Source organism: Humulus lupulus, chromosome 9 (assembly GCF_963169125.1).
Source record: "Humulus lupulus chromosome 9, drHumLupu1.1, whole genome shotgun sequence".
Lineage (NCBI taxonomy): Eukaryota > Viridiplantae > Streptophyta > Magnoliopsida > Rosales > Cannabaceae > Humulus > Humulus lupulus.
In genome coordinates, this window is record NC_084801.1 from 45,233,829 (window position 1) to 45,257,972 (window position 24,144).

At 37.5% G+C, this 24,144-nt stretch overlaps 1 protein-coding gene and 1 non-coding gene across 2 annotated transcripts; one reads left to right on the plus strand and one right to left on the minus strand.

The window, feature by feature from the left end:
* Positions 1 to 18,526: 18,526 nt before the first annotated feature.
* LOC133799666 (uncharacterized) lies at positions 18,527 to 19,906 on the minus strand. The gene has a single exon (XM_062237665.1). It carries the CDS (start codon positions 19,904 to 19,906, stop codon positions 18,527 to 18,529), a length of 1,380 nt encoding a protein of 459 aa, XP_062093649.1.
* On the plus strand, positions 19,416 to 19,523 carry LOC133802756 (small nucleolar RNA R71). The gene has a single exon (XR_009877503.1). It is a non-coding gene; the product is annotated as a small nucleolar RNA R71 (small nucleolar RNA).
* Positions 19,907 to 24,144: the final 4,238 nt, after the last annotated feature.

Sequence of the window (24,144 nt, forward strand, 5' to 3'; positions counted from 1 at the left end):
TTAAGATGACGAACTACTTTCAGGAAGTTGAACTGCATGGGGCTACAATAAATGAGGAAACTCAAGTCGGCTTAATCCTCAACAGTTTCTCTACAGCTTTCCTACCGTTCACCACCAACTATATCTAACATAGCTCATGAACGAGCTTCAGACTTTTGAGTCTATCATGGGTGGACTGAATAAGGGAGGAGAAAAACACACTATTGGTGTTGTTGATCCAGCTAAGGCTGAAGCTAACCTAGCTTCATCTTCGAGAGCTAAAAACAAGAAAAAAGGTGGACATAACACCAACCCCAAGCCTGAAAAGGCTGGAAAGATGAGTGCACAAGCATATGCACAGACGCCTAAGGGGAAGCTTAAAGAAGAACAAGAAAGGTAAAGGAAAATGCTTTCACTGAAATGAAAAAGGGCATTGCAAACAGGATTGCCCCAAGTTTCCAGCAGTGAAAAATGATGGTAATGATTATAGTTCATTTATCTTAGAAACATTTGTTTTAGAGAATGGTAAATCTGTTTGGATTATTAATTTTGGTTCTACTTACCATATTTGTAATTCTTTATAGATTCTAGAATCGTGGGAGAAGGTGGACGAAGGGGACTTAAAGCATAGAGTTGGGAACGCAGTGTTCGTTGCAGTCCAAGCTAGAGGAAGAGCTCACCTAAAGTTCAAAAATAAATATTTAATTTTAAATGATGTTTTTTCATTCTGGATTTTAGTAGAAATTTAATTTCAGTTTCCATGTTTCAATCAGAACGATTTGTCAGGACTTTTACAAGTCCAAATATATTTATTTCTTTTCAGTGGATCACAATCATGCATTGCATCATTGGAAAACGAGCTTTATATTATGCGACCTGATGAATCCCTCGCATTTAATAATGAATTATTCAAAGTAGCTAAACCTAGGACCAATAAACGTCAAAAGACCGATAACGATAACATGGCGTATTTATGGCATTTGAGACTAGTTCGCATTGGCTATGATAGGATTCAAATACTTATAAAGGATGGGCCTTTAAGGGAACTCACCTTAGGTGAATTACCTATCTGTAAATCATTTCTAGAAGCCAAACTGACAAAGCGTCCATTCTCAATAAAGGTTGATAGGGCTAAAGAACCACTTTGAATAGTACATTTAGATGTCCGTGGACCTCTGAATGTGAAAGACAGAGGTGGTTTTGAGTATTTCGTCACTTTTATTGATGATTACTCTAGATACTCATGTCTTTACCTAATGCATAGGAAATCAGAAACATTTTCAAAGTTTCAGGAATTCCTAGCAATGGCTCAGAACCAATTAGGTAAAACATTAAAGATCTTGCGATCTGATAGGGGTGGAGAATATTTGGATATGCAGTTCCAAGATCATTTAACTGAACTTCAAATTTTATCTCAACTTATTGCCCATGGTACTCCACAACAAAATGGTGTAGTGGAGCGCCAAAACTAAACTTTATTGGAAATGGTTAGATGCATGCTTAGTTACTCAACTCAGCCAACTTCATTATGGGGACATGCAATTGAAATAACGAACGACATTCAAAATGTTGTGCCATCCAAATCGATCCCCAAAACACATTTAGAATGTTGGAATGGTCGTTACCTAGTTTACGCCATTATAGAATCTAGGAATGTCCCACCCACGTCTTGAGGAAAAAGGAAGGAAAGCTTGAACTGTGAACTAAAGTTTGCATGTCTGTTGGCTATTGTAAAGGAACTCGAGGTGGAATTTTCTATAGCATTAAGAAAAGAAAGTGTTTACTTCTACGAATGCTACTTTTCTGAAAAATGACCATGTCCAAAACTTTAAATCGCACATCAAAGTAGTTTTAGAGGAGATGGTTGATGAATTGACTCCAACCAATGATCCTTCGTCATCAATGCAAGTTGATGATAAAATTCACACTCTTCGTGATCAATCGTCACAAGTCGATTTAAATGAAGAAAGTACCACTATTCTTGAGCAAACAATCACAGAGTCTCGCCATAGTAGGAAGGATTCTAGGAACCCAGTTCGCTATGGTTTGGATAGTGAAACCAATATGGTTGTTGGTGACACTATTGATGATGATCCATTGTCTTTCAAACAGGCAATGGCTAGCCCTGAAAAGGAACTATGGCTCGAAGCCATGAAACAGGAAATGGAGTCCATGTACTCAAATTCCGTCTGGGATCTTGTGGAAGCACCTAATGACTTTAGGGCCATTAAGTGCAAGTTTATCTAAAGTAAGAAATGAGCTATTGATGGAAAGATCAAAGCTTATAAAGCTCGATTAGTGGCAAAGGGTTTTACCCAAAGAGAAGGCGTGGAATATGAGGAAACTTTTATTCTGGTAGTCATGCTCAAATCCATCCACATCCTCCTATCCATAGCAGCTGCTCTCGACTATGAGATCTGATAAATGAACGTCAAGAAAACTTTTCTTAATGGGAAGCTTGACAAAATCATTTATACGGATCAACTAGAAGGATTTAAAGTAGCTGGAAGAGAAGGAAAAGTTTGCAAGTTGAATAGGTCCATTTATGGACTTAAGCAAGCTTCTCATTCCTGGAACATTAAATTTGATGAGATAATCAAAACCTATAGCTTTGAACAAAATATTTATGAGCCTTGTGTTTATCAACTAAGGGCAAATAAAATAGTCGTATTCTTGCTTCTTTATGTAGATCTTATCTTACTCATTAGAAACAATGTTAAGAAATTATCAGATGTGAAGAATTAGTTGAGCACTCAATTCCAAATGAAGGATTTGGGTGTACCGAGTTATGTTCTAGGTATCCATATCATTAGGGATAGAAAGAAGAAGCTCTTAGCTCTATCTCCAGCAACTTACATTGATATGGTGATTGAACGTTTCTCAATATAAAATTATAAGAAATGACATCTACCATCCCGCCATGGAATTCATCTTTCAAAGAATCAGTCACCCCACAATCTAGCAAAGGAAGATGCAACGAGAAAATTTCCTTACGCATCTGCAATTGGAAATCTGATGTATGTTATGTTGTGTACTAGACCAGATATCTGCTATGCAGTGTGTAACGACCCAAATTTGCTAATAAGGCTTAGGGCCTTGATTAGCGTGCCTGGAGGGCAATAGGTGAATTATGGATATAATATGTGAATTTATGTGAATATGTGATAGAGATGCATGTTTAGTTGAATTAGATATGCATGTGGGCCCCGTTTTGATATTAGGGGTATGTCTGTGATTTTATCCCATTGAGGGTATAAATGTGATATGTTTGTGATATATATCTGTGTAGCACGTTCCGAGACAGTCCTAGGGAGTAGTTAGCTAGAAAGTCACAACGGGGTTGAGAATTTGACTCAGGGCGAGTCGAGGGGTATTTTGGGTATTAGATGTGTTATGGGGTTATCAGGTTATGGAAATAAATATTTGGAGATATATTTGAGGTTAGAATGTCTAGGAGGGAATATTGAGGAAATTTACCATTTTTCCCTCTGGGACGTTTTTGGCACCCCGAGCCTTGAGGTAACCTTAAAGCTTAAGTTAAATAAAACAAAGCCTGAGAAGTTTTTAGGGGAGTTAACTTGAAGCTAAGGAGTTCAGTTTGGATTTAGGGGAGCTTGAAGCTTGGAGCTTAGGAAGCTGGTTCAGAGATTCAATCCAGCAAGGGTAAGCTTTAAATTATAAGGATTAAGTTTGGAATTTCTGCTAGTTTTCATAGAGTATGCATGGTTTGGATTCTAGGACAGGTTTGATTGTTTGATGGGTGTGGGAATTGGATCTTGAGGTTGTTCGTATGTTTAGGTTGCATAAATATGAATTCTGGGTTTAATTATGAGGTTGGAGGTGATTTTGGAGGTGTTGGCTGGAAGGATATGCAGGGTAAAATGGTGTTTTTATGGGTTTGGAGGTGAGGGTCGTGGCCCATGTGCAAGCGAGGCCTTGGGGGGGGGGGAATGGTGCTCGAGGCGCGCCGCGGTGCTTGGCCAAGTGCGCCGCGACCCTGCGTGTTTCACGGAGGTGTTAGCCTCTGTTTTGAGGTTAGCCGCATTGCTTGTGGGGTTGGGCTGCAACCCTAGTTCAAGGTGCAGGGTGTCTTGAGGGTTTTGACTTGGGAACCTATTTGCTAAGGCTCAAGATGGATTTTATCACCTGGATTGAGAGGATTCAAGGTCCCGGAGATTAGAATTGTAACTCAAAGCTATTTAATAGATTAGAACTTAATGGATGAATATTGTTAATGTGTTGTGACTAGGGTTTCGGCGAGGCTCAGTTTAAGGGATATCGATGCTTGGAAAGCTCGGGACTCAGGTAAGAAAACCACTGTTCCCATAAAGCTTGTATGTAGGGCAGAGCCCTATATGATTGCATTGCAGGGCATAGCACTTTGATTGACTTTGTTCATGTTCAGTATATGCTTTATTATGCTATGAATGCAAATGTGTGAATGTTCGACAAGAGCCAGGAACGGCGCAGGCCGAGGTCGGCAAGGGGCTGGGAACGACGTTAGGCACGTGGGGTGCAAGGCCGAGTGCGGCAAGGGTTCAGGAGCAGCATTGAGCACGTGGAGTGCGAGTTGCCAGGGTGAAACCCTAAAGGATACCTAGGATATCCTCACGGTGTTGACCGCGAACCCAGGGCTTGGTAAAGCGCCTGGGACGGCATGGCTGTATGAGTTTAGCCTATTGATGGCCTGTTAATATGCTGAGTGTTTGTTATGCATATGTTTTCTGCTTGTATGGGTTTTCTTGCTGGGCTTCGGGTCACGGGTGCTCTGTGGTGAAGGTGAGGGCAAGGGGAAAGTCGACCAACCATGAGTACGGAGAGCGTGAAGCGGCGCGTACATGTTTGGCCTACCTGGCTGCCACAGCCAGTGGTTTTGAGTGATGATTGTATTAAAACCTAGATTTTGTTGTCTAGTCGACTTGGTTTGTTCTTATATGTTATAAATATTTCTAAACAATATTTTGGGATCCCAAGTGTCAAACACAATATATTTTTCAGTAATTGAAATTATTTTCGAAGTTCATTACTCTGTTTATGATTTAATTACACTTTTGACCTAAACCTCCATTAGCGAGTTGAAAGCATATTTTAAACTCACATAGTAACGACTCTAAGGAAGTATGGCGTTACAACTTGGTATCAGAGCGAGCCAAGGTTTATTGTTTTGGAGATTGACCGAACATGTACGCTCGCTGTCAGTGACAAGCTTGACTCAGGGTTGGTTGTTATGATTGACTAATATGCTTGAATATGTGCTTGAATGCCCTGTTTGCCTGCTTATTTTATATAGAGCATGATGAATGAGTTAACATATGCATGATGCCAAGGCATGGCCCGTTGTGTGTTATATGCTATCTGTACGTTATGTGAATTACTGTCTGTGGTTGGTTGATGTGTTTGGGAGATGGTTTTGGATGTTGTTATCATGCCTGATGAACAACGTCGTTGGTTGCAGGCATATTTGTTGAGATGCCTCGACAATCATCTAGACTCCGCGGCAGTAGGGTCGAGGATGACAACTAGGGTCAGGACCCTCCACCTGCCCCACAGAATTGGCAAGAGATGTTTGCTGAGATGGAAGCAAGACTGCAACGAGCAGAGGAAGATCTTCAACAGTTGAGGTAGCAGGCCTCACCCCAGGTCACTAGGTTGCCAGTTCAGCAGGTTGTGGCGCCAGTACCGGTTCAATCTGTTATGGAGAACAAGCGGGAGCCTTTGTATGAGAGATTCAGGAAATAACATCCTCCCACCTTTGAAGGTGGATCAGACCCACTGCAGGCTGAGCAGTGGATAAATATGATTTCCTCAATTCTGGATTTTATGAGGATTCAGGGAAATGAGAGGGTAGCTTGTAACGACCCAAATTCAGTGTTAAGGCTTAAGGGCCTGGAGTAGTGTGCCTGGAGGGCATGATGGGATTTTGTGTGTGACTTTATTAAGTTTAATGCATCATTATGATTTATTGCACGTTATATGACTATTTGATTATTTGAGATGCATGACTATGTGAATCAGTATGCATGTAGAACTGATTGTCTTAAAATGAGCATGATTGTAACTGGGCCATGTTAGGACATAACTGTGATAATTGTATTATGTGAATTGTGCCATGTGAATGTGATGTTTTAACAGGATGCACGCATCGAGACGGTCCTAGAGAGCCAGTTAGTCTAAAAGTCACAACGGGATGTTGTACCCGGCTCGGGAGGAGCCCAGGGGTACTTCGGGAATCTTATAAGTTGAGTTTAGAAAGAGTGATTAGTTATTGGTGTTTTGGTAACCACTTGTAACTGCTGTGAGTAACAAGTTTTAAGATAGGAAGTGGTAGAATTGAAATGAAAGTGTTAAGACTTAAGTACCCTTGAAGGTTTAGCTTAGAAGGATTAGTAAGGAGGGGTAAATTGGTCTTTTGGCAAGGGTAATAGACAAAAGGCAGCTGGGATATAGGGGGCACGGTTTGGAGTATTGGGCATTTAGTGTCTTGATAAAATTTGAAGAGAAGGAAAAGAAGAGAAGAGAAAGGCTAGGGCAAGCAAGAAGAAGAAGAAGAAGAGAAGGAGAAGTGGGAGTCTAGGAGGGGATCAAGGACTTGTGTGGATTCTTCATTTGAGGTAAAGGTTTTATACATATCTAAGTATGGATTTTGTTTTGATTTAAGGAATTAAAATGCCTAAGCTAAACATTGTTGGGTTTTGGGGTTAGTTGCTGAAATTTGAAATCATAGGAGTGAATCTTGGGTGTGTTGATGTTTTGAGTTGATTCTAGTGTTTATAGGATGTTAGATTGTTCATATGAGGTTTGGATTTGAGTTTTGGGGTTTAGGTATTGGTTTGGGGTGATTTGGAGAGGTTAAAGCTCGGGAAAAATGCGGGAAAAACCCAGATTTTCTGGGTTCGCGATGGAGCGCCGCGGCCCTGTTCTTGGGCGCCGCGGCGCGAGGAGGCTTCAGGATGGGGGCTTGGGCTCTGGGCGCTGCGGCCCTAGGCCATTTTGGCAGCCCAAATGTTGAATTTTTAGGGGTTTTGCCCGGGGACACGGGGGATGGTTCCGATACTTTGTTTTGTGGATTTAGAGGTCCCGGGAGTGCGGGATTGGTCCCGGGAAGTGGTTCTAGGCTTGATTAGTATTGAAAGTGTTTTATGTGTGTTGTGACTAGGATTTCGGAGGGGCTCGTGCTTGTGGACCGTGCTCGTGATCGTGGTGCATCGGAAAGCACGGAATACAGGTAAGAAAACTGTAACACCCGAGTTTAGGGCTTGGCCCCACTGTGTGATTGAAGGGCGTGGCCCCGGATTGTATTACGTGCAAATGCTTAACCTTAAATGAACCGTGATGTGTGTGAATGTTTATTTTGAATGTACTATATGTGTGATTATGATGAAATGAGCGGCAGAGGCAGAGTACGGCGTAGGCCGGGGCGGCCGTGGGCCGAAAGTAACACACAGCACATGGGATGCTTATATTCAGGGTGGGACCCAAGGGATACATGAGTTATCCTCGCGGTGAGAACCTAAACTCCAGGCTTTGGTAAGGCCTTGGGAGCGGCATGGCCGTACTTGTTTATTATGATGGTTTTCCTATGTGTCAGTGAATTATTGCCAGCTATTTGTTTTGCATATGTTATGTGTTATTTGGGTTTTCTTGCTGGGCTTCGGCTCACGGGTGCTCCGTGTGGCAGGTAAAAGCAAGGAGTCAGTCAACCGGCCATGAGTATGGAGAGCGTGGGGGCGGCGCGTACATGTTCGGCCTGCCCGACTGCTTTGGTTGGGGGCATTTTGTATATGGCTGTATTTAACCATTCTTTTGATAACTGATCAAGTGTAGATCTATTTTTGAGTTGTAAATATTTTGTAAACCTTATTTTGGGATCCCAGATGTTTTATATTTAACATTTTCAATGAAGTTGACCATTTTAAAAGAATACAGCCTTAAACTCTAGTTTAATCACACTTTTGGTTTTAGAAACCACTTTGAGTCAATTAAATGCACAATTTCTGTTTTAAACTCACTTAGTAACGGCTCTAAGGTAGTAGGGAGTTACATAGCTTGTGCTAGCTACATGTTCAGAGAGGATGCCCGCATCTGGTGATACATGGTAGTTCAGAGAAGGAACGTAACAGTTATGACTTGGGAAGAGTTCAGAAACTTATTCAATGAGAAGTATTACAGTGTGGCAGTTCGAGCTACGAAGGTTGACGAGTTCATCAACCTAACTCTGAACCGATTGACCGTGATTGAGTATGCTTTGAGATTTGACAGATTGGCGAAGTTTGCGCCAGATTTAGTACCGACTGATGCAGCAAGAAGGGATAGGTTCATACGGGGTTTGAATGTTATGATTGCTTATGATGTGAAGATTACCTTGGATCCAGAGACTACTACTTATGCTCAGGTTGTAGACAAGGCCCTTACAGCTGAGGGGGCTGAGGATCAGATCTGGAAGGAAAGCGTTGTTAGGCGCGATGTCAGGAGGATAGTGCCTCCTGTTATTGGAACCAGTCGAGGTGGTGGCTCTAGTGAGCAGAAGAGGAAGGCCCCAGATTCCTTTGTTCCTCCCAGTTCAGATAGGAGGACATGGGGTGCTTCTACTAGTCGTCAGGGTGGAAGTGACAACTGGAGGAGTTTTCCAGTGTGTCCGCAGTGCAGGCGATGACACCAGGGTGAGTGCAGGATTAGGGCCTGCTTTGTCTGTGGGAGTGCCAGTCATCTGAAGAGGGATTGCCCTCAAGTCAAGAAAGAGGAACTGAAGCAGAGTGACAGTCTTGCTCCTGCCTGGGTATTTACTTTGACTCAGACTGAGGCGAAGGCTAGCCCATCAGTTGTGACAGGTCTGATTTCTAGTGCTGGATCTTCTTATATTGTATTGTTTGATTCAGAAGCTACTCATTCGTTTGTGTCTGCTAGAGTGATAGATCAGCCTGCCGGGCTACCACAACCAGTGGTTTTGAGAGATGATTGTATTAAAACCTAGATTTTGTCGTCTAGTTGACTTGGTTTTTACTTATATGTTATAAATATTTCTAAACAGTATTTTGGGATCCCAAGTGTCAAACACATTATGTTTTTCAGTAATTGAAATTATTTTTGAAATTTATTACTCTGTTTATGATTTAATTACACTTTTGACCTAAACCTCGATTAACGAGTTGAAAGCACATTTTAAACTCACATAGTAACGGCTCTAAGGAAGTAGGGCATTACACAATGAGAGTAGTGAGTAGGTATCAATCAAACCCAGGACTTGAACATTGGATAACAGTTAAGCATATCTTCAAATATTTAAGACGGACTAGGGATTATATGTTAGTCTACAATGGTAGTGTTCTGAACCCTATAGGCTACACTGATCCAGATTTCCAGACTCATGTCAATGGAAAGAAGTCTACTTCTGGAATGGTGTTTTCTCGTGGGGGTGGAGCTGTGATATGGAAAAGCGTAAAACAGTCAGCGACCTCAGATTCCACCATGGAGGCTAAGTACATAGCTACTACTGAAGAAGCTAAGGAAATAGTATGGTTAAAGAAATTCTATTTAGACCTTGGTGTTATTCTAGATATTGATAAACCGCTTGTGTTGTTTTGTGACAAAACATAAGCGATGTCCAACTCGAAAGGAGCTCGAAGTCACAAGAGGATTAAGCATATAGATAGGAAGTATCACATAAGTCGAGAATATGTGTCCAGTGAAGATGTGAAGGTTATGAAGATTGCATCTGAAGACATTCTTGCAGATCCGTTTACAAAGACACTGCCAGAAATGACATTTCATAAGCATATCAAGGAAATGAGATTAGTAGATTTAAGGCATTGGTTTCAATTAGTGCAAGTGGGAGTTTGTTGGAGTTTTATTCCCTAATTAAAATCTAATTTCTTTGTAATCTAATTTTATTAGCAATAAAAGAATAGAAATCATTTTTGACTTGGTCAATCACTTTGCTCACATGTTTTATTTTCATGATTATTTGTTTCATATAAACTTCTATTAAATCCCGAGAATATAGCTAATCATATTTATAGTGATGTAATCACAGTGGACTATAAATATGATTATATGTTCAAAAATAAGTTAGTCCTAAGATTAGTCAGTGCACATGATTTACATTGACTTGCCAATCTATAATATTGTAACGCCCCAAATTACCTAATAAGGCTTAGGGCCAAGATGGAAATTTGTGAGAATTATATGTGTATGTGATATGTATGCATGTAATTATGTGAGTTGTATGATAATATGACTAGATATGCATATTTAGGTGTATTAAATATGCATGTGGGCTCGTTTCTTACTAGAAGGGCAATTTTCGTAATCTGGCCCGTTATGAGTATATTTAGCATACATGTGATATATGTGTGAGACCACATTATTATGTGGATATATTTGGGTTACTTGGCCTAGACGATCCTAGGGAGCATGTTAGCGGGGAGGTCACAACGGGATCCTATACCCAACTCAGGGTGAGTCAAGGGGTATTTTGAGTATTTAGCACATTACCGGGATATCGGGTGATGGGGATGAATATTTGAGGATATATTTGGAGTTAGAAAGAATAGGAGGGAATTCTGGGAGTTTTGACCATTTTTGGTACCTCGAGCCTCGGGATTTACTTAGCGTTACTTAGAGTCTAAGTATACCTAAGAAAAACACAAATAAACAGAGAAACACGTTCTCCCTTTTCTCTCTCTCGGCAACATACTTTCTTTCTCAAATTTCTTGAGAATTCATGTGGTTTTAGGAGAATCGAGGCCAGCTTAGGCTTGGGATTTCTTGGGGAAAGGCTTACTATCGATTGGGGAAGCAGATGTAATGATTTCTAGCCCTAAATCTCTGTGTTTTTTTGTTTTCAGTTGAGTTTTTGGAGTTTGGAAATCTCAACTCTGATTTTGGGATTTGAAGGGGTTTTTGCCAAGCTTTTGCTTGGGTTTATTGGGTTTGAGCTACTGAGTTGATTTGGGGGGTTTATTTTTGAGTTTTAGCTATGTTGGGATAGGCTTTTGGAAGGATTTGGCTTGAAGAAAATAAAGAAAAAAATGGGGTTTTCATGTCGAGTCATGGCTCTGTTCTTGGGGCGCCGTGACTATCTTGAATGTTGGTAGAAGCTGGTGCCTTCGGGAAATTTGAGCTGTGGCGCCTGCTAGGGAGCGCTGCGGTGTGGGTTGAAGCAGGAGAACATTGACTCTCTGACTTGGGGCGGGCCGCAACTCTTAAAGGTTTTTGAGCCCTAGGAGGGTTTTTAAGTACAAGAAGTCAAACCTAAGGGCTCAAGATCGATCCTACTACTTGGTTTAGTAGAATTCGACGTCCCAGAGGCCAGGACTCGGTATGGAAGCCCTTATTTGCTCATTTTCACGAGATTTTCTATTGGTATTGACTAGGTTATTGCTAGGTCTCGAAATTAGGATCGTGCTCGAGGGTCATTTTTAGTACATTTCGCACTCGGACCTAAGGTACGAAAACTTCACCCAGTCTGCATTTATGGCTTGACCTGATTATAGTACAACATTAACGTTATATTGAGAATGTTTTATTAGACGTATTGAATGCGTCGTGAGTGCCTATGTGATGTAATAATTTTTGGTCTGTATATCTGATTGGGGGAAGCTCAGCTTATAAGCTTAACGCTTTTCTGTGTTATTTGGTGAAGGGCTTGGATTAATAGTCAAGGGAATAGTCAGTTTTAAGGGACTCGACTTATTAGTCGAAGGTTAAGACTTGACTTATCAGTCGAAGGATAAGACTCGACTTAACAGTCGAAGGTTAAGACTCAACTTATCACTCGAAGGTTAGAGACATGACTTATCAGTCAAAGGTTGGAAAGACTCAACCTATTAGCTGACGGATAAAGGACTCAACTTATGAGTTGAGAGTTTAAAGACTCAACTTAAAATCCGAGAGTGGTAATAGCGTGCTGAACGCTGGCCGATAAGGTTAAGCCAATCCGAAAGTGAGATACATGCTTGACCGCCTGATTACGCCCAAACTTGTCTTCACAAAGCGGTTGTTGTAGTGTAGTATGGGTGGTCGTGTCCATAGAGAGATATCTTAATCAAAAGGTGATTAGTAGAACTAAAGCACAAACAGTAAAGAAATCGTTGGTGGATTTTGAGAAAATGTTGAAAATAAAATTGGTTGAAAAATTCAATAACAAAAGTGATAAGGTTTCAAGAATCACCTATATGTTTGGCTCATTTATTTGGATTTTTATTCACACATATAACACAATTAAATCGTTCACTTCCCAACAATTTAATTGGAAGATAAAACATGAAGAACATATATAATAAAATGTATTCGAGTAATAACAATTCTCACGTTAGGAACATAGAAAATAATCTTATGAAAAAGCTAAGAATGACAATATACCTTATTGGCAATAATGCAATAAATGACTAATCATAAAATTATAATATCAATATATTTGTACTAATCATATTCACATAGAAAAAGCATGACTATTTCTATATAATACTAAATAGATAAATATATTGATATAGAGATAGAGAAAAATAGAAGAAAAATATATTACTCAAATGTATAAACTTTAAGCATTTGGTGAATCAAAACAAAAATAAATTTTACCTTGCATATAGGATCATCCTTTACCTTATCTAGGAAACTAGCCAAAAATGCTAGTCATTCTCACAATAATCTAAAGAGAAAATATGAGAAGAGATAGACAAAATAAGACTAAAATTTACTATAGTTTTTGCCAATGAAAAATTACACACACTAATATGTACAAAGGTCTCCTTTAAATAGTGGATAGAGACCCAATTGTAACATAACACAATAAAGTGAAAATAAATCTGAAGCGAAAAATGTGTGAAAGTCAATACAATTAACTACAGTTTTTAATCTAATAACTAAAACAATGGGATTTGATTCTAAAATCTAAAAAAATGGGATTTGATTTAGAAAGTTAGATGGAAGAATATTGCTTTTCCAAATCAAAGCACAATGATGGTCAACCTTGTCACATGCCGATCACAAGGGAAGAGACCAAGTCATGCGTAGGAATAAGAGTTGATGAGCCGCTTGGAATTTCATATATATTGAATAGCTTCAGTCACGATATGATTTGCATGGTAGAGACTTGGGCTGGGCCTGATGTTATTTCTTCTTAAATTGGGTTCTTCCCTTGCAAGAATGCCAATTTTTTTTTCATTTCTTTCTTTCACAATTGAATCTTTCTTTTTATTTGTATCAAAATGAACATAATTCCTGCAAAATAAACCAAATTAAATTCAAACTAAATATTTTCAGTTGTAAAAATATTTTTCATTAATTTCATGAAAATATTAATTAAAATTTAATTTAATTTAACATTTGAGATCAATAAATATGCATTATTCACCACCAATCACAACCCCCAACCAGCTTATTGCTAGTCCCTAGCAATTCAAGCAGAGAAAAAAAATTATCAAGATGAGTAATCAAGTCAAACCAATCAAAACTAGCCAAGCATTTTTAAAATATCATCAAGAAATCAGAAATTGTTATGTAGACTATTCAGTTGTAATTCCAGAGTTGTGTGTGTGTGCACCAAACCATATCCATTTCTTACCACAAACCATAACACAAATAGTATCGAAAAATCTCAAAAGCATAAAGGACTCTCCAAATTCCTCACAGGCATTGAAAGTATTTTTTTTTATGGGAGAGATGACACTCTTGGAGTTGGAATTGTAACAATTAACGCTCAAATGAGAGAAGACAACTTTTTAGGACAAACAATTTGAACAAATATTGATCACAAGATAGACAAATCAAATAATTAGAATTCAAATGACAAACAACTTTTGGGATTTACACAAGAAACTCGAAGAATAAAGAGCCAACTAAAAGAAAATTATAAATATAGGAAAGAACACTTTTTTTTTTAAGAAACATATGAAGTGATGTTTCTTTCATTCATTTTTTTTTTATATGGACAATTTTTTTTTTTTTGACAATAAAATAAAAAGAAAACACAATAACGAAATGTTGCTCTTGTTCTATTATTATTTTTTTTTCTTTTGATTTTTTTTTTGAATTTTTTGACAAGAGGCAACACCTAAATACATGAACAAAAAGAAACATGAAAATAACATTACAACAAAGGCTCTTTTAAACATGAAATTATCCCTCCAGTACATGTCATGTTTTAAATTCCAGAAATCTGATTTGACCAACTCAAATGATCAATAAAAGTTCAAAAAGTCGTTTTCTCAACTCTCACAACTCACCAAAAAAATGGAAAACTTTAAACTTGAAAATTTTCTCAACTATTTGTGTTAACAACCATCTTACCACATGTTTGGAAAGTGCATTAAAGAACTCTAGAAATCACTCCTTAATAGCTAAACATAGCAAAAACCAACTCAAACAAAATATTTCAATCATGCTTAGAAAATTTTGAGAAAATTTGACTTAAAAATTCAACACAACAATGTAATTCTCCAAATGAAAGCTCACCAGAGCTCACCACCCCCAACCGAAAATCAGACAGTGTCCTCAATGTCAAAACAAATATGCAATGAAAAAGATAGGGAAGGAGAACACCTGGAAGATGACAATATCCACGGGGCGATAATTGAAACAACCTGATAGCAACAAAACAAACCAAAAACAAACAAAAAACGAAAACACACAAACCTAAAAGAAAAGTAGAAAAATAAAATAAAATAAAACATGTAAAAGAAATAAACAACTCAGAGTGTATAAACAGGGTCCTCAAGAAGGACCTCTTCAACATGACTCACACTCTCGATGTAATGCTTCAATCTTTGGCCATTGACTCTGAAAATTCTCCCATCAGTTGGGTCCTCAACTTCAACAGAACCGTTGGGAAAAACTTGTTTCAACACAAATGGGCCAGTCCACCGCGATCTCAACTTACCTGGGTGGAAATGCAACCGAGAATCATAAAGATGCACCTTTTGATTCACCTCAAAATGCTTTCGCAGGATCTATTTATCATGAGCAGCTTTCATTTTTGCCTTGTAGATCCTGGAATGATCATATGCCTCATTTCTCAACTCCTCAATTTCAGACAACTGGAGTTTGCGATTAATGCTTGCAGCACATAGATCAGAATTAAAGGCTTTTACAGCCCAATATGCCTTATGCTCAAGTTCAACAGGCAAATGACAGGCTTTCCCATAAACAAGCCGATAGGGAGACATCCCAAGAGGGGATTTGAAAGCAGTACGGTATGCCCAGAGTGCGTCAAGAAGACGAGAAGACCAATCTTTTCGGTCGGGATTTACCGTTTTTTCCAGAATTTTTTTTATCTCCCTATTGGCTAACTCTGCTTGCCCATTGGTTTGCGGATGATAGGAATTAGAAACCTTATGAAGTACACCATATTTGCACATGAGAGCCTCAAAAGACTTATTGCAAAAATGAGTGCCTTGATCACTAATGATGGCACGAGGCGTACTGAACCTTGACAAAATATTCTCTTTCAAGAACTTGGTAACTGTTGCATTATCGTTGGTTCGACAGGGTACAGCCTCGACCCATTTGGAAACATAATCCACAACAAGGAGAATGTAAATGTAACCAGAAGAAGATGGAAATGGTCCCATGAAATCTATCCCCCAACAATCAAATATCTCAATCACAAGAATTGGGTTCAAAGGCATCATATGACGACGGGACAAAGAACCTAACTTCTGGCACCTCACACATGAACGACAGAATTCATTGGTGTCTTTGAACAAAGTGGGCCAATAAAGACCACACTGTAAGATTTTTGCAGCAGTTTTCTTCACAGAGAAGTGACCACCACAAGCATCATTATGAAAAAAGTTCAGAACACTAGACACCTCATCATCAGGGATGCATCTCTGCATGATCTGGTCGGGGCAATACTTGAACAAGTATGGATCATCCCAATAGAAATTGTGCACCTCGACCAGAAACTTGCGTTTGTCTTGTGAACTCCACTCAGAAGGAAGTTCACCTGTTACTAAGTAGTTAACAATATGTGCATACCATGGTAACTTAGTAACAACAAGCAGTTGTTCATCGGGGAAATCATCACGAATAGGTGGACCATTAGCGGAATCACTGAATTCAAGTCGGGATAAGTGATCTGCCACGACATTTTCAACACCTTTCTTGTCTTTGATTGTGATGTCAAATTCTTGCAATAAAAGGATCCACTGTATTAAGCGTGCCTTAGAATCCTTTTTGGAAAGGAGATATTTAAGGGCAGAATGATCTGTAAAGATTGTAATAGGTGAGCCAATCAAGTATGCTCGGAATTTGTCAAGAGCAAAGACAACGGCAAGCAACTCTTTTTCAGTAGTGGAATAGTTCATTTGAGCACTATTAAGAGTTCGACTTGCATAGTAGACAACAAAAGGTTTCCCCTCCCTTCGTTGTCCCAAAACAGCTCCTACAGCAAAATTGCTTGCGTCACACATGATTTCAAAAGGTAAATCCCAATCAGGTGGCTGCATAATAAGGGCAGAGGTCAATTTTGCAACAAGTGTTCGAAAGGCATCCTCACACTGAGGCGTCCACTCAAAAGTAGCATCTTTGGCTAAGAGGTTACATAGCGGACGAGAAATCGCTGAAAAGTTTTGAATGAACCTCCTATAAAAACCAGCATGCCCAAGAAAAGATCTGACATCTTTGACAGTTTTTGGAGTGGGCAAATTAGAAATGAGATCAATCTTAGATTGATCAACCTCAATTCCTCTATCAGAGACAATGTGTCCCAAGACTATGCCTGAAGATACCATGAAATGACATTTTTCCCAATTGAGCACAAGATCTTTCTCAATACATCGTGTCAAAACAACTTCTAAATTAAGAAGGCATGCATCAAAAGAGTTTCCAAAGATTGTTAAATCATCCATGAATACTTCCATACATTTTTCAACCATGTCACTGAAAATACTCATCATGCACCTTTGGAAGGTGGCTGGTGCATTACACAGTCCAAATGGCATACGTCGAAAAGCATAAGTACCAAAAGGACATGTCAAAGTGGTCTTATCTTGATCCTCCATTGCAATCTCAATTTGATAATAGCCTAAATAGCCATCAAGAAAGCAATAAAAAGGATGACCAGCCACACGTTCAAGGATTTGATCGATGAATGGTAGTGGGAAATGATCTTTGCGGGTGGCAGAATTCAACTTTCGATAGTCAATGCACATGCGCCAACCCGTCACAGTTCTTGTGGGGACAAGGGCCCCTTTCTCATTTTCAACAACAGTTACACCCGACTTTTTAGGCACTACCTGAGTTGGACTAACCCATTTGCTATCAGCCACTGGATAAATGATGTCAGCATCCAGAAGTTTCAGCACTTCATTTTTCACAACTTCTTTCATTGTGGGGTTCAGTCTTCTTTGAGGATCTCTTCGAGGGATTGCCCCATCCTCCAGATTGATTCGATGGGAGCAAATTAAAGGGCTAATGCTTTTAATATCAGCGATCGTCCAACCTGATGCAGATTTAAGCTTTTGCAGTAGCTTAATTAGCTTAATTTCTTGTGAAGGATCGAGTTTGGACGAAATGATAACAGGAAAGGTATCACCATCTCCCAAGAAGACATGTTTTAAACCCTCAGGTAGTTGGGCTAACTTAACAATAGGAACCTCTTCAGCAGAAGGTTTTCGCTTTTCCCTTTCACTAGGTAGCTCTTCAAAGCGAGGTTGCCAAAACTTTTTTCTTCCGTTTTGTGAGTCTTTGTAACAAGAAATTTCATTAATCGACTCATCAAAACTAGAACTTTTAGAAAAGAGAGGAGTTCATCAAGATCATCATAATTGCTTTGCAATTGAATCTCCTCAGGAATGAGCATGTCAATCAGAAATGTCTGATAACACTCATCATCATCATGTGGTTGCTTTGCAACATGAAAAATATTGACCTCGAGAGTCATATTCCCAAAAGATATTTTCATGAGACCATTCCTACAGTTAATAAGGGCATTAGCTGTAGCAAGGAAAGGTCTTCCAAGTATGATAGGGATTTTTGACTCCATGTTAACCACAGATTGAGTATCCAGAATGAGAAAGTCAACGGGGTAATAGAATTTGTCAACTTGAACAAGAACATCCTCAACAATACCCCGAGGCTTCTTAATAGAACGATTAGCCAGTTGTAAGACTACAGAAGTAGGCTTGATTTCACCAAGACCATGTTGCGAGTAGACATAATAAGGCATGAGATTGACACTCGCTCCTAAGTCTAGCAAGGCTTGGCTGAATTCATGAGTCCCAATTTGACAGGAAATGGTGGGACAACCAGGATCTTTGTATTTTGGCGGTGTCTTTTGTTCAATTACCGCACTAAGTTGCTCAGTCAAGAAAACAGTCTTCTTGACATGATGCTTCCTTTTTACAGTGCAAAGATCCTTGATGATTTTAGCATAGGCTGGCACTTGTTTGATGATGTGAAGCAAAGGAAGGTTTATCTTCACTTGTGTCAAGTGCTCAAGGATTTCTCCTCTATTTTCAGGAATTTTCCCAGCAGGTCTTAGAGCCTGGGGAAATGGAACTTTTGCAAAAGCATTGGATGGCACACTTTCAGAGACAACATTTGGAAATTATGAAGTAGTATTTGAATTTGGTGGATCTTCCAAAGCTTTACCACTTCTAGTGGTGATGGCATTAGCCTCCTTAACGTTTTGATCGTTAGAGTTGGAGGTTTGAGTCATATGTTGCCCTTGTGTATTAAATTGAGGCTGAGAAGGAAGTTTGCCTCTTTCAGAATTAACCAAGGATCCAGTCAGTTTTGAAAATTGACTTTTCATGTCCTTGATTTCTTCCATCATTTGACGATTTATTTTGGCTTGCTCCTCCATGAATGAATGAAGGGTGTTCTCAAGAGAACTCCTTTGAGGAGGAGTATTGTATTGAGGAGTAGGATGAGCTTTTGATGGTTGAGACTGGTGCTCATTTCTCCATTGCCCTCCAGAAGATTGTGCTTGGTTAGGATCTCTCCAGCTGAAATTTGGGTGGTTTCTCCAACCAGGGTTGTACGTATGAGAGAATGACTTATTATAGGCCCCTAAGGCATTACATTGCTCTTCATAAACCCCCCTTATTTCACTAAAAGCTAAGCAGTCCTTAGCTAAATGATCCGTTCCTCCACACACAAAACATGGCTCATGTGTTTCTATTCGGGCAATCATATGAAGTCCTTGCCCACCTTTTGTCTTAAATGCCTCAAGTTGCTTTGTTAAGGACTCAACTTGGGCTTTGAGGCTGTCCTCCTCCCTCAATTGGTAAATTCCTGCTGGTCGATTTCGGTTAGTGCTTTCAGTAGCACTTGGACCAGTCCAGGTATGAGATTTTTCTGCAAGCCCATTGAGATATTCCAAGGCTTCTTCAGGATCTTTTTGAAGAAATTCACCATTGCACATCATTTCTACAAACTGACGTTCACGAATAGTGAGGCCTTCATAGAAATAGCTGACTAGGCGCCATTTTTCATAGCCATGGTGGGGACAAAGAGTTAACAGTTCCTTAAACCTTTCCCAGAATTGATAGAAAGTTTCATTGTCTTTTTGGGAAAAAGTAGAAATCTGTCTTTTTAAGCCATTGGTCTTGTGGTTAGGGAAGTATTTGTGGAAGAATAATGACGATGTCATTTCATCCCATGTTCCAATAGACCTTGGTCTCAGAGAGTATAACCAGCTTTTAGCCTTATCCTTCAAAGAGAAGGGAAAAAACTTCAATCGCACAGTATCTGCGATATTAGCTTGGTTATAGAAAGTGGCTACCACCTCCTCAAATTCCCTAATATGCACATAAGGATTTTCATTTTCTAAACCATGGAAATTTGGCAAGAGTTGAATCATGCCAGGTTTAAATTCAAAGTTGGGCATATTAGGTGGAAAGATGATACAAGAAAGGGTAGGAGTACGAGTAGGATGGAGATAGTCATTCAAACTTCTCTGCTGAATTTCCTCATGATGAGCCATTGCGAAAGGATTATGAGCAATTGTTGAGGTGGGAGAGGAAATGTTGGATGTATCAGAAGAATTGTCACTAGGGGTCTTTTTTTTTTTTGTTAAACTTGTTCCTTGGTAAATTTGGACAATTTGAAATGATCTCACATGCCTCACCAGAACTCCCCGAGGTTACTAGATGAGTATGAAAAATCACAATTCAAACCTTTTCAACCAAATGACTAATAAGTAAAATAATTTACTTATTTTGAAAGAACAAGCTTGGTTTTTTTAAAAATAGTAACAAGTTCAAAAATGTGATAATACAAGGGCATACACAAGAAATATTCCCAGGCCAATTGGGAAGGTTGCCAAGGTACCGCTTCGTCCCACACTTTCCTAGACAGAACCAAGGTTCCCAGGAAAAGTGTAGAGGGTACTCTATCACAAACCTTAAAAGCCAATCTTTCTAGACAGAATACTCTCAGTTTTTACCACTTGTGGCATTACACTATTGTTCCCAATACTAAAAGTTTTATGCTAAATTTTATGATTTTTTTTTAAAACAAGAGTTAAAGAGGAAGAACCTAAATTAAAGCTAATCTAAAACCTAATGTTACACAAATTATGAGACCTAAGTTATTATCTAAAAATTTAAAATCTAAAAATTTAAAGCTAAAAAGTAAAATTAGAAACAAAATAATTAAATGACAAATAGTTATTATATTAACAATGAATGATAATTTGGAAGCAATCAATTAAACAAAATTTAATACTAAAAATAAAAATAACATATAAAGAAAATTAATGACTAATTTTTTTTTTTTTTATATAATGAAACTAATACTGTAAGAAGAAAAAAAAAACAAATTAGTCCTATATGCAACACTAATTAATCCTAACGAATTTTTTTTCCTAAAAAAAAAAAGAAAAAAAAAAGAGGTGTAAAATCAAAATCAAAATAAACACTACAAGTTATATGTAAACTAATGACAATGAGCTATAATTGGAAAAGAAAAGAAAAATGCATAAAGGAAAGAGAAAAAAAAATCACTAATATAAAAAATATATAAATAAAACGTATTAATAGAATACAAATTCAAAATAAAAAAAATTAGTAGCTAACAATAATGTGGTAACACTAATATTATATACACTTACAAAAAAAGCAAATAATAAAACTAAAATGACTTACCTCTGGGCCATGTATTCCACTAAGCTTTTGATATTTATCTCCCCGGCAATGGCGCCAAAATTTGATTACGCCCAAACTTGTCTTCACAAAGCGGTTGTTGTAGTGTAGTATGGGCGGTCGTGTCCACAGAGAGATATCTTAATCAAAAGGTGATTAGTAGAACTAAAGCACAAACAGTAAAGAAATCGTTGGTGGTTTTTGAGAAAATGTTGAAAATAAAATTGGTTGAAAAATTCAATAACAAAAGTGATAAGGTTTCAAGAATCACCTATATGTTTGGCTCATTTATTTGGATTTTGATTCACACATATAACACAATTAAATCGTTCACTTCCCAACAATTTAATCGGAAGATAAAACATGAAGAACATATATAATAAAATGTATTCAAGTAATAACAATTCTCACGTTAGGAACATAGAAAATAATCTTATGAAAAAGCTAAGAATGACAATATACCTTATTGGCAATAATGCAATAAAAGACTAATCATAAAATTATAATATCAATATATTTGTACTAATCATATTCACATAGAAAAAGCATGACTATTTCTATATAATACTAAATAGATAAATAAATTGATATAGAGATAGAGAAAAATAGAAAAAAAATATATTACTCAAATGTATAAACTTTAAGCATTTGGTGAATCAAAACACAAATAAATTTTACCTTGCATATAGGATCATCCTTTACCTTATCTAGGAAACTAGCCAAAAATGCTAGTCATTCTCACAATAATCTAAAGAGAAAATATGAGAAGAGATAGACAAAATAAGACTAAAATTTACTATAGTTTTTGCCAATGAAAAATTACACACACTAATATGTACAAAGGTCTCCTTTAAATAGTGGATAGAGACCCAATTGTAACATAACACAATAAAGTGAAAATAAATCTGAAGCGAAAAATGTGTGAAAGTCAATACAATTAACTACAATTTTTAATCTAATAACTAAAAAAATGGGATTTGATTTAGAAAGTTAGCTGGAAGAATATTGCTTTTCCAAATCAAAGCACAATGATGGTCAACCTTGCCACATGTCGATCACAAGGGAAGAGACCAAGTCATGCGTAGGAATAAGAGTTGATGAGCAGCTTGGAATTTCATATATATTGAATAGCTTCAGTCACGATATGATTTGCATGGTAGAGACTTGGGCTGGGCCTGATGTTATTTCTTCTTAAATTGGGTTCTTCCCTTGCAAGAATGCCAATTTTTTTTTTCATTTCTTTCTTTCACAATTGAATCTTTCTTTTTATTTGTATCAAAATGAACATAATTCCTGCAAAATAAACTAAATTAAATTCAAACTAAATATTTTCAGTTGTAAAAATATTTTTCATTAATTTCATGAAAATATTAATTAAAATTTAATTTAATTTAACATTTGAGATCAATAAATATGCATTATTCACCACCAATCAATGCCTCTAGGGTCGTGTAGCATGTTAAGCATCAAACCTGCTTGGCCAGCCCTAAGGCTGGTAGGTGAGAGATGGTCACTGAGCTTTGGCATGACCCCATAGTCACTTATTTGAGTTAATAGCATGCATGAGTAGGGTTATTACTGCTGGCATGCTAGTTATGAGTCTGTGATCTGATAATGTACTACTTATAAGCATGTTTATGTTTTCTTGTTGAGCCTTGTCTCACGGATGCTAAATGGTGCAACTAATGGAAATGAATAGCTGGACCAACCATGAGTTGGAGAGCTTCAGGGGCAGAGTGTAAATATGCGACCTGCTCATCAGCCACGACCGAGGTTATCAATTGGAACTAGGTTTGGACCGTGATTTTGCTGCCTAGGTCAGCTTTTGTATTCATTTGGGGGGGGGGGGGGGGGGGGGTTGTAACCATTTAAACTACGATGGGATCCCATGTATGGAAATTAAAATCTTTTAATGAAATGGTTGACCTTTGATCGAAATTTTTAGTACCTAAACATGTGGTTAGTTTTAATTACACGGTTTAAACTCAAATGACTCATTTAGCGAGTTAAACACTATTTAAACTACACAGTTTAACAGTCCTTGATTAGGAGGACGTTATATATATGGTCTACTTACACATTGTTCGTTACTAGCTTACCCTACGAACTAGTTCATACTTACATCTTGGGGACTTGGTAGTATAATTAAGTGGGAGTGTTAATTATAGATATGAACATCTATAACTTCTACTAAGAAATGACATCATGATCTCGTTATATCTTGGTTCAACGAGCTAAATGATTGAGTACTCATTTCTGTGATTAAAGTTCACGGAAATATCATTTACAAGGAAATTAGTTGTATTTAAGGATAAAATACAATGAGGGGTAAAACGGTAATTTGTACCCAACTGAGTTGTAGATCATCTAAAGAGGATTAAATGAAAAATTATGGTTGTAATAATGGATAGCATATTTACTTTAAGTGTAAAGCGTTCTATGATTTCAAGAGTGCAATATCGAGTCTTTAGTGGAGTCAGAAGAAATTAATAAGGTAGTGAAATTATTCGATAATAATTTTACGGTAACTTATTGGAGCTTGAATTCATGGGTTCATGGTCCCCACAATGCCTTTGATTATATCATCTAGATAGTCTCGATTAATTGATTTAATTATCAATTAGGATTGTCAAAATTGTTTTGTGTTAATTTTGGATAGTTTTACTAAGATGTGGAATTTAGAGAAGAAAAGAGAAATTTGGGCAAATTTATTAATTATTACAAATTAGTGCCAAATTGATAAATAATATTAAATCAAGGTTCAAATCATAAGTAGATAATTTGAATGAATACTTAAATTAATTAATTATTGTTTAAATATAACTATAATTATATATATATGTATATGTATTTAAAGTTTTAATAAAACTTTATAAGATTTCGTTATATACGAAATTAGTTTATAATATTTATATATTAAGGGTTTTGTTTTATTATATAATTATATAAAATAATAGTATTTGAATTTAAAATGGAAAAATACCAAGGCTTTGCAAAATATTTTAAATTCAGCCATATATTGATTTTAAGCTATTATTTTAATTAATTAATTAAATTAAATTAAATTAACCCTAAGGTG